Genomic DNA, 10,696 nt, shown 5'->3' on the forward strand with positions numbered 1-10,696 from the left:
TTTTTTGCGGAACCGGGGATTGAACTCATGTCCTTGCACTTGCCAGCCAAGTGCTTATTCTACTGAGCCATCTCCCCGGCCCGAGAAAATATTTCTAAGTAAAATTAATACTGTTATCAGCCAGGAAGATAGCTCAATGGCATAAGCACCTTCCTGGTAAGCACAAGGTCCTGACTTTGATCCCCAGTACCAAAAATAAATAAAAGTAATAATAATGCTATGTCAACCTTTCTACTTTATCTGCCCGTACACAAAAAGGATAAAAAGAGAATAATCTGATTCTGAGAGTAATAACAACATGTTTGGTTAGACATTGCAGTTTTTCCTTTTTTTTTGAACTGTATATTGAACTCAGGCCCTTGTGCTTGCCAGGGAAGCGCTTATTCTACTGAGCCATCTCCCCAGCTCTAGACTTTATAGTTTCTAGGACTTTTTGCCTGCTGGTTTTTAGGTTTATAACTCCAAAAGTTACAATTATCATCCTTGTTTTATTAATGGACTAAGATAGCCCCATAGAATTTATTTCTCAGCCTAATACATCTAGTAAATCAATAAAGCAACCTAAACTCAGTGTTTAAGTAGTGCTTTGGCAAGCACAGAGACCAGAGTTTAATCCCCAGTCCCACCTGCTGTGCCAGTCCTGCCCCCCCCCCCAGAGAGGGGCACTCTGAGCTGGCAACTTGAGTCCAGGCGTGGTGGTACATGCCTGTAATCCCAATGCTGAGGAGGCTGAAAACAGGAGAATCACTACGAGTACAAGATGCATAGTGAGACTCTGTACCTATTACATAAATAGAAAAAAAAGTTAAACCAGTGTTTATCCTCTACTAACTTCACTTCTCTCAACACAGAGCTGCCCTTAAATTTAATATTTTCACTTTCATTTCCCTTTTCTTTACATAATCTGATTTTTTTTTTAATATTTATTTATTTATTTTGTGTGTGTGTGGCCAGCTCAGCCCACCAGGGGGAGGGGCTGGCTGGCATGTGGTGCTGGGGGATTGAACCGTGGTCCCTGTGCTTTGCTTAGTTTAGCTTGTTCTAAGTAGGTGATTTAGACCACTGAGCCATCTTACCAGCCCTACATAATCTGATTTTAATTACGTCTAAGATTAGCTTATCCTAATTGTTAGATTTTTATTACTTTAACAAAGTCAGGAGAAATGACTTATTTTAGCATTACTAATTTTTTAAAAGAGAATACAAAATGGTACAGGAAAAAAAACCAGTAGAAATAATACAGAGTTTCAGTAAACAAAATAACAGGAATTGGACAATGGTTGTTGTATTATATAATGTTATCTTCAAATTAGTTGTTTAGGCCTGGGAGATGGCTCAGTGGAATAAGCGCTTCCCTGGCAAGCACAAGGGCCTGAGTTCAATCCCTGATTCTGCCAAGAAACAAAACACAAAAGCAGCCAGGTTCAGGATGCTGTGGTTGATCTCCTGATCCTCAAGCCTTGCCAGACCTGCCCTGAAGGCATCCTGAACCAGGAAAAAAAAACAAAAAAACAAAAAAAACAAATTAGTTGTTTAGATTATCAGAGATAAGCATGCAAAATTGATTTTTAAAAAGTTATAAGAAATTGAAAAGAAGAAAAAAAAGTTTAAACATTAACTGCACCTTTCAGTAGACCAGCAGAAGCCAGCAGCAATTATCCAAGCTATTCTGCATATATACATAAATTTATCTTTTTCCCATCTTTTGCCTTTTTTCCTCATCCCAGTTAGTATTATTAATTTTAAAAAAAAAAATGTAGAAGGCAAGTCATCCTTAAAGTGTCCCTTTTTTTATGCTGAGTAGTTTAAAACAAATTACAAGGCCAGATATGGTAGCACATGCCTAATCGCAGTGCTTAGCAGGCTGAAGCAGGAGGATTGCTTAAAATTGGAGGACATTCTGGGATACAAAGAGAATTTAAGGCCCGCTTGATCTGCATAGTGAAACCCTGTTTCAAAAAGACACACACACAACAATACCTTAACAGTGTAAATTAGGTACCATAACAGTCTAATATCAGAATAATAAAGTTAGTAATAATCTATTAATATACAGTAACCTTCATATTCACATTTTTCTTAAAACCCTTTTACAATTGATTTGTTCAATCCAGAATTCATTCCAGGACCATACGTCAGCTTTTAACTCCTCTATTCTCCTTTAATCTGGAGCAGTCCTTTTTTCTTTTCTTGAAGACGTTGACTTGCTGAAGAGATCATGAACTGGCTATGGTGGTAGCCTTTTCTGGCACTAGTTTGGAAGAAAACTGTCTTAAACTGTTTATGCTATTACAATCTTTTCACCTCAGGTTTTTTTTGTGGTACCAGGGATTGAACTCAGGACCCTGTGCTATCTCCCTGGCCCTTTACAATCTTTTCAGATCAAAAGTTATAATACAATCTGGTCATACGTTTGTGTGTTATTGGTGAACTAGCGAATTTTAGAATTTGTCTTAGGAACAGAATTACTCTAATTTTTTTTTTTTTTTTTAACAAGGAGAATACCAGACATACTTTATTAGCACAAACAGGCATAACAAAGCACAGCAAGCAGAAACATACATTAGCTATCAAAGGGTTATAGTTGATGAAAACATAGCTTTCTTTTTGTAGAGTTGACTGATAGCCATTGGTATATGAGATGACCTTGTGTAGCAGCTGGCAAGGATACTAAAGTGCACTCACCAGTGGTACAGAGCACATTAGGAAAAGGACACAAAGGGATTTGGCTACTATAGTGTAAAATGTCTAGGATAGAACTAGAAATTTGGTTCAATACTAAGCAAATGCCAGAAGTTGATACTTCTCAAAACACTCAAGTTGTATGAAATATGATTCTAAGAGATTAAGATGTGTTAAGTAAAGTTATTTACAGATACAACGTTGGACAGTACCTAAACCTATAGTTTAGGTTTCAAGTTTTTTCATTAAAAATTACACTGAGTCAGTTGAGGTAGGAGGATTGCTGGGAGTTTGAGGTCAGTGTAGGCAACATAGTGAGTTCAAGGCCAGTCTGAACTACAAAGTGAAACCCTGTCTCAACAAAACAAAATAAATGAATGAATAAATGAAAAATTAAATAAATGCACTGAAATTTTAAAAATACAATTCAGCTATGAGAGTTGGCACAACATAAATACTGCCATCTAAGTTATGCATCATTGTTTACCAACAATCTCTTCACCAACCACTGTAGTTGCAATTACCTATCTTGTTTGGGCATCTTGTAGTCTCATTTTCTTCATGATTCACAAACTCATGGACATGGGTACTAATCTAACTTTAATTAAACAATGTTAGTATGTCCATTTTTAAAAGTTACAGTTGGGATTATAATGACATCAGCTGTTTCAAGCCATTTTATAAAGTATTCTTTTAAAAAGTTAATACCTAGGGCCTTTAAATAAAATTCTACTACTACTAATTTGATAAGTCTGGAATTTAAGAATGACCACCTAGAAAATCTGATTTACTCCAAACTACATTTGCAGAAGAGAAAAGGAGACTGGCTAAGCTATAGCAACACTTAATAACCTGCATTATACTGTTTGCTCAGAGTTATTCTTTTCCTTCCCCCCTCCGAAAAAAAAAGGAAGTCAGTCTTTTGTCTGTTTATTTATTTGACTTGCAAAGCTTAATTTATAGTAACTAGAGACACAGCTACTTTTGGAAGGTTATGGAAAAAATAATTTCAAATATCACTCTGTTGAAATAATCTTCTGATACTAATAATTTGTTCTTTAGTAAGGAGTAGAATTCTAGGTCGGGGAGATATAGCTCAGTGGCGTAAACACCTGTCTGGCAAGCACAAAGTCCTGAGTTCAATCCTGGGTACCAAAAAAACCAAAGAGATAAAATTCATAGCAAATACACTGAATTCCTCTTAACACAGGGACAGAAACAGAATTTTTTTTTTTTTTTTAATGTCTTGAAAGATTAACTCAGTGTGCTTTTGCTAAAAATCACTTTACATGTACGGAAAAAGTACTCATGTTTAAAACAAAAGTTGCTAACAAAAGGAGTAACAAAAGAGTAACAGTAATAACTCTTGATGTGTTGACCATCCCTGAGGTAGATGTATAACTCATGTATAACTCGCTGTTTCAGAGATGCATCTGCTGACCTTAGCCCCTACTGCTTAGTCAGATTTTCCAAGGACTTTGACCTCAGAGGACTGTGACTAGGGTATGCTCATTTTTACCTCAGCTAAGAAGGACAGTTACAGTCAGTCCAGACAAAAGGCATCCCAGCTATTGCTCCTGACTTGTGAGAAAAAGTTAATGTCCATTGGTCCCATGCTGAATTTGTACTGTATTCTACACATGCAGGTGCAACCTTGCCTGGGCTAGAACTCCTTGTGCTCTGGCAGCCACACTTCTGTTCCCAACAGGAAAGGGACAAATGCAAGTCCCACTGTGGGCTGCTAGATTCTTAGCTCTCCTAGATTTGTTTAACCTTTCTATCTTGCCTCCTCACTGTTTTTCCAAGCATCTTTTTCTAGCTTCTTTTTGTTAACTTAAAAAGCCTCACCCTAATAGTGAGCACTTAGTATTGCAGAGAGCAGAAACACAAGCTTCCATCCAGAAAGAGGACTCTGAACAGACTGAGACATTGGCTCTTCTTAAACCCCTGCTATCAGCAGATCCTGTTGATGTTCTATACTGCATGGCGGGAGGGGGCAAGGGATTCAACTCTTGTCTGTCTGGCCTAAAAAGACTTTTCTTTTATTAAGATCTACAACACTTGAAAAAGAAGTTCCAGTCATATTTATCCACCCTTTACACACTGGATTATTCCGGATAAAAATTCAAGGAGCCACTGGAAAATTTAATATGGTCATCCCTCTTGTAGATGGGATGATAGTCAGCCGGCGAGCACTTGGTAAGCTCCTTATGTGTGCAGAGAGCTAAGTTTTCTCTCCTTCTTTAGCATATATATATATATATATATATATATATATATCCAGAAGAAAGAAAATTTTCAATAATACTACTTATAAAAAATGCTGTGGCCTTCGTTGACACAACATTTTTGGTCTGTTTTAAACTATCTTTAAGTACTGTACAAGTGAAACTTCACAAACTAGTAGGAAGGTAGTTCGTTATAATTCAGGGCAAGAAATAAATTGTCAAGCCAGATTTTGATTCTGTTTTTCCTTGTCTTTGTGTCTTTTTTCTGACAGTTTTTTCTTAGTGGTATGTCTGTCTCTCTGGGAAGGGAAAGTTATACAAATGGAATATAATAATATTAGTATGAAAAACAGTTCATCTGAACATTCATCCAGTGATCATTGACAGTTATTTTAACTCTTGTTTTCAAGGCTTTCTGGTGAGGCAGACTGTAATAAACATTTGTAGAAGAAAGAGACTGGAGAGCGACTCCTACAGTCCACCACATGTCCGTCGGAAACAGAAAATAACTGACATTGTCAACAAATACCGGAACAAGCAGTTGGAGCCAGAATTTTATACTTCACTTTTCCAGGAGGCTGGACTCAAGAGCTGCAGTTCTTAGACCACTGTCTAGAACAGTTGAACTCCACAGTGTGGTCTGTAATAGCAAAGCAAGACAGTTTGACAGGTGATCACTGTAAAAATAAAAACAAATCACTCCTGAAGAGCTTATTGTTTAATCACCAAAAGAGAAAAATATGTTGTAAACCCACTGGATAGACAGAGGACTGTCAGCTTTCTAGTAAAATGGGCTCCCAGATACAATCATACTCCTGCTGGTGATGGTGATAAACATTTTAGCCATAAACTTTTCAAATGAGTTTTAGTTCAATATAAGCCTTATGAGGAGAAAGGCTATTATGCATCTCAGTCAAACACATATGCTGGCAGTATCAACAGATTTGCAAATTAGCAGTTGAAGATAGTTTGATGCCTCACTGTTTTAGGAGGTGGTATTGAAAATTAAAATCTATCTCAGAATCTTCCAGGATATCTTTAAGGCTCAGTGATAGCACGGAGGAAAGGGAAAGAGGTCCCAGCCTTCTGCTCACTTGGGGGTCCATTTGTTATCCAGCTATTAAGCTGAGAACAAGAAAAGAACAGAATTTTCTTTTTGCTCAGATAAGTCTGACAAAATATTTCACATTTTCTTTCCATATTTAGAAAGTTGTCATTATCATCACTGTACAGATCTGTTTGAAGGCCTGATTATGAGCACAGATCTAAAGTAGAGATAGTGTTACCCTGTGATGGGGTTACTAAAGTTTGTCGGGTTAAAAGCTATAAGACAACAGTGATGCTCCATTCGAGGGATTTGGTTTCATCCATTATCTCTTATTTCAGGACCAAGCAGCAAACTGCAATAGTTGATGAAGGATTGTATTTGGGTTCAGGAAGTAACCTTTCGGTGCCACAGATGCAACTCTCTCCCAGAGAACCCCTGGATTGCATCATAATTGACAGACATTAGTCACCACCTTATTGGATGGCTGCTGTTTAAAATGGCTGCTGTTGTTATGCTTTTTGGACTTTGCTAGTTGAAGGCACAACAAATCCCTGCCAAGGTTTTAGAAGTACTTTTTTTTTTTTTTTCTCATATATTTGGTACAGGGTCTCACTACGCAGCTCAGACTCATAGTGATCTTCCTGTTTTCAGCCTCCTCAGCACTGGGATTACACACGTGAGCCACCACACCCAGACTCGGTGGCCAGCTTAGTGTGCCTGGGCTGGTGTGGCTAGAAATACTTCTGTTACCTCGCTGCTACTTTTCTGCCAGGGATAAAACTCTTGAGGTGGCCAGACCCAGACAATCCTTACAAGGATTCCTGTTACAGTGCTACCATTTATACCACTTATTTCTCCTACTTTTGTGTGTTTTCTTTTTTAGTAAGGTTATTTTGTATTAAGAATACAAGTAATATTTGAAGTCCAAAGAGGAGTGATAAGAGTTGTACAAGAGGTGTTTCCTACTTGTACTATGATGTCAGTAGGTTCTAAGGACAGGGCTGCGATTGATTTGATGCTTTGATAGTTTTCTTAGAGGATCAGGGGTAGTGTAGGACCTAATTTCCTGTGCAGATGATTCTATCTCTGAATTATGCATTGTGCCATTTCTGAGCAAGAAATGTGGGCATAGCAGCTGTTGGTCTTGAGTTGGCCACACCCTCTTCATGTTTGTTTTAAGCTCAGGTAAATATAACCTCCTCATCTTCTTTCTCCTTCCTTCTGTGACTCCAGTATCCATTCAGGGCATATTATTCAATCATTAGGTGGTTTTTTTGGTTTGGTTTTTGTTTTTTTTTTTTTTGGGGGGGGATATTTTGAGACAGGATCTTGCTATGCAGTTCAGGCTGGCCTTGAACTCACTATGTAGCCCAGGATGTCCTCAAACATGCAGTGATCCTCCTCCGTCAGCCTCTGGAGTGCTGGATTATAGGTGTGCATCACGCTGCCCAGCTGGTTTTCTATTTAGGCTGGGTAATAAATTGATATTTCCAGGTGATAGTATGGGAGGTGGTATTGTAAAGGTTAGTGGATGCTACACTAAAAATGCTTTAGTAGCTGAGCAAGAGTAAGATGAGATTTAACAACTTCCAAAGAAATTTCAAATTGACATTTCAGGGGAAAATGGGCCCTTGTTGTAGTTGGAGTAAAAAAAGACGGTTCACAATATTCCAGAGATTAAAAATAGCTAATGTCAATGTACATCCTCAGATAAATCTTTTATTCTTGACATCATTTGAATATCAGAAAAATGTTGGAGGTGTATGTGTATGTTGTGGGTAGGCTTGCTGATTCTTAACTAAGTTCTGGTAAGTCTTTGTAATTCAGATGGTAAGTGAACAACCGTGAGTGTGGTTTGAAATATAGGAGACTTGGTGGTTTCTCAGGAAAGGAGGGATCTATAGCTCCCGAAGGCATGAAACCCCAGGGTATGTAGAGTCAACAGAACATGAATCTGCGTACCTTGGCAGGTGCTGGTTCCTTCTGCTTTTAAGTTGCATCTATCCAAAAAGGGAGTGTGGTAAGAACCCTTGGACCTTCACACGGGTTACTACATTCACCCAACTACCTGTGTTAAAAATCATTTTGAGTAGAATAATACCAGAGGAACATACTTAATACCTAATAATCTTTAGTAGTGCACTTGATAAATTTGCCAGTACATGTTTAGAACTTGTGGGAAGGCTAGGGTCACTCTGGTGTGCGGCTCCAGCAGTGTAGTTTCTCCCGTGCTGGGTCTGCCAGGGGTAAGTGGATGTGACATCTAGAGAGAGGAAAGCAAAACCCAAGAGACAGGCAAATCACCCACCCCATTCCCTTTTGAAATTTCAGTGAGAGAAATCTTTCCTGCTCTGCTTGGGAGTAGTGACAGAAAGAAGGGCTTTTACCTTAATCCTTTCCATTTTTAGCCATCTCTGCCGTTTTGTCCAGGGCTTCCTCCTAAGACCCTCCTCTGTCCTTTGGTGTTTTGAAAGGAAAAGTGAATGGTAAGACCTTCCACTTCCCGGTCATGTGTACACATAACGCGCATGCACACACAGACACGTAGACACGTATTTTCCTCCACTTCCTGGTTGCCTGTTTCATTGTAGCCCATGCTGTGGACTCGTGTATCCATACAGAATGCCCTGCACCTTTGTCCTATAATGTCAGTTGCCCACAGGTTTTGCTTTGAGATGTTTGTGAACAGTTCCTGTGTCCTGGGGAAGTGTTCCTCAGGCCCTGCAGACTAGTTTCTGGAGAGGCACAATGGGAGCTTCTCAGAGTGACGGCCCTGCACAAAGACAGGTACTGTGGAAGATGGTGAAGCTTATTAGGCGCCACTTGACACCTGCTGGCAGTGGTTCTCCATTTAGCAGCTACACTCCATTTGGATGGGTCATCCTGAAATGATCACAGCACTTACATGGAGCAGTCCTTGGGATCATCTGATATGGTTTTGGGGTTCTCTGACAGCCTCTTTTCCTGGGGTCCCTCAAGACAGTGTAGAATCAGGCTGTGGTCTCACTAGCAAAGCCATGCACCAGGTAGTGCTTTTCTCAGAATATCAATCCTTGTTCTTAAGACACCTTTTGTTTTTTAATGGCGAGGGAAAATGTGTAATTTGGGATTCCACAGTGCCTTGCATATAGTAGGCGCCCAATAAATAATTTGCTGAAGCAGACCAAGTTTCCCAAGTCCTCATCTGCAGTGACCAAGTTATCTTTCTCCTCTGAAGGACTTGGCAGTTGTGGCTAAAAACTAAGCAGTATCGTTATTGGTTTGAAACCATATATACGATTTGTATGAATTTCAGTATGTTGCCAAGACATGGTCTTTTTCTTACTGTATTTTCTGTAAATATTTCTGGCACTGAACTGTAAAGTAAAGGCGAGATGTAAATATGAAGGTGTACCTGTGACCCCTCGCCACCTGTGTTTGATCTTCATCAGTTAGGGAAGAAGGTCTAGAGGTCTGTTTGTATTTATCCTAATACTTTGTCCAGGAAAAAAAAAATGGAATATTGAATGTAATACATTTAGTCAATTAAATTTTAAGGAGATTCTTATCTAATAACTGTGTGGTTTTGGTTCTAGGTTGCGGATCTGACTTCTGCATGAGTGCTCTTAATTCCGTTTTCCTCAGGGGATAAGCCTTTATAATTTATTTATCTATTTTTAATTTTTTTTTTTATTTATGTGTGTGTGTGTGTGTATGTGGCCAGCTCAGCCCACCAGGGGGATTGAACCGTGGCCCCTGTGCTTTGCTAAGCTTGTTCTAAGTAGGTGCTTTAGACCACTGAGCCATCTTGAACTTTTACCACTCCAGCTGGGTGTTGTTGATTCCCAGATCACTTTGAGCCCTGGAGTTTTCTGCCAGAAGGACTAGGCAGTCCAGAAAGCAGGGAGACACACCAAAGAGCACCCTTGCCCCCACTGTGTCTGTGCAGTTGCCCACAGAGGACTCCTTGGGACCAGATGATACGCCTCCTCTGAGAGTCTTCCCTCCACCGGCTACAAATATATTGACCCTGAAACTTTTTTAAATTTTAATTTAAGCTCATTGGTACACTTCAGGTACACATGATGACCCCATCTGTTGTAGGGATTTTTTTTTTTTTTTTTTTGCGGAACCGGGGATTGAACTCAGGTTCTTGCACTTGCCAGGGAAGTGCTTATTCCACTGAGCCATCTCCCCGACCCCCTATTATAGGGAATTTTAATCTGTACATGATCTGTCTTGTTTCCTGTTTTTATTTTCCATTCCTATCCACTCTTTTCAAACCCCTCCTCTCTTCACAGTTCATTTTTTCTTTCCTTTCTGTCCCCTCACCCTTCCTTATTTCCTTTTTGTTAAAACAATTTCTTCCTATTTCACAGTACTTATTGTACATTTGTGCTCTTATTTGTATTTTCAGTTTCTCCAAAGAGAATGGGATATTTATGTATGTGTCTCTGATTTATGTCTCTTACAGTTATGGTCTAAAGGTCCATCCATTTAGCTATAACTGTCTCAATTTTATCTTATTTTATGGCTGAGTACTATGTTATATTTAAAAACCCACATGTTGTTTATCCATTAATTGGTTAATGGGCATTTGGATTGCTTCCAAGATTTAGCTATTACAAACTACCACTATAATCATGAGTGTGCATATGCTGCTGTGGTATGATGCTTTTAATTCTGGGAAGATATCCAGAAAGGGAACAGCTAGGTCAAATGGACCACATATTCCTGGTTTTTTTTTTTTTTTTTTTTT

At 38.9% G+C, this 10,696-nt stretch overlaps 1 protein-coding gene across 1 annotated transcript in view; it reads left to right on the forward strand.

The window, feature by feature from the left end:
• Positions 1-5,836, forward strand: part of Ralgapb (Ral GTPase activating protein non-catalytic beta subunit) — a 153,112-nt gene extending 147,276 nt beyond the window's left edge. Inside the window, exons 29-30 of the mRNA XM_012514666.2 lie at positions 4,733-4,881; positions 5,321-5,836. Coding sequence (XP_012370120.1) covers positions 4,733-4,881; positions 5,321-5,514 — 343 coding nt within the window. The 3' untranslated portion in view covers positions 5,515-5,836. The remainder of the gene's footprint in view (positions 1-4,732; positions 4,882-5,320) is intronic.
• The last annotated feature ends 4,860 nt before the right edge of the window (positions 5,837-10,696 follow it).

Source organism: Octodon degus, unplaced genomic scaffold (assembly GCF_000260255.1).
Source record: "Octodon degus isolate 3935 unplaced genomic scaffold, OctDeg1.0 scaffold00037, whole genome shotgun sequence".
NCBI lineage: Eukaryota > Metazoa > Chordata > Mammalia > Rodentia > Octodontidae > Octodon > Octodon degus.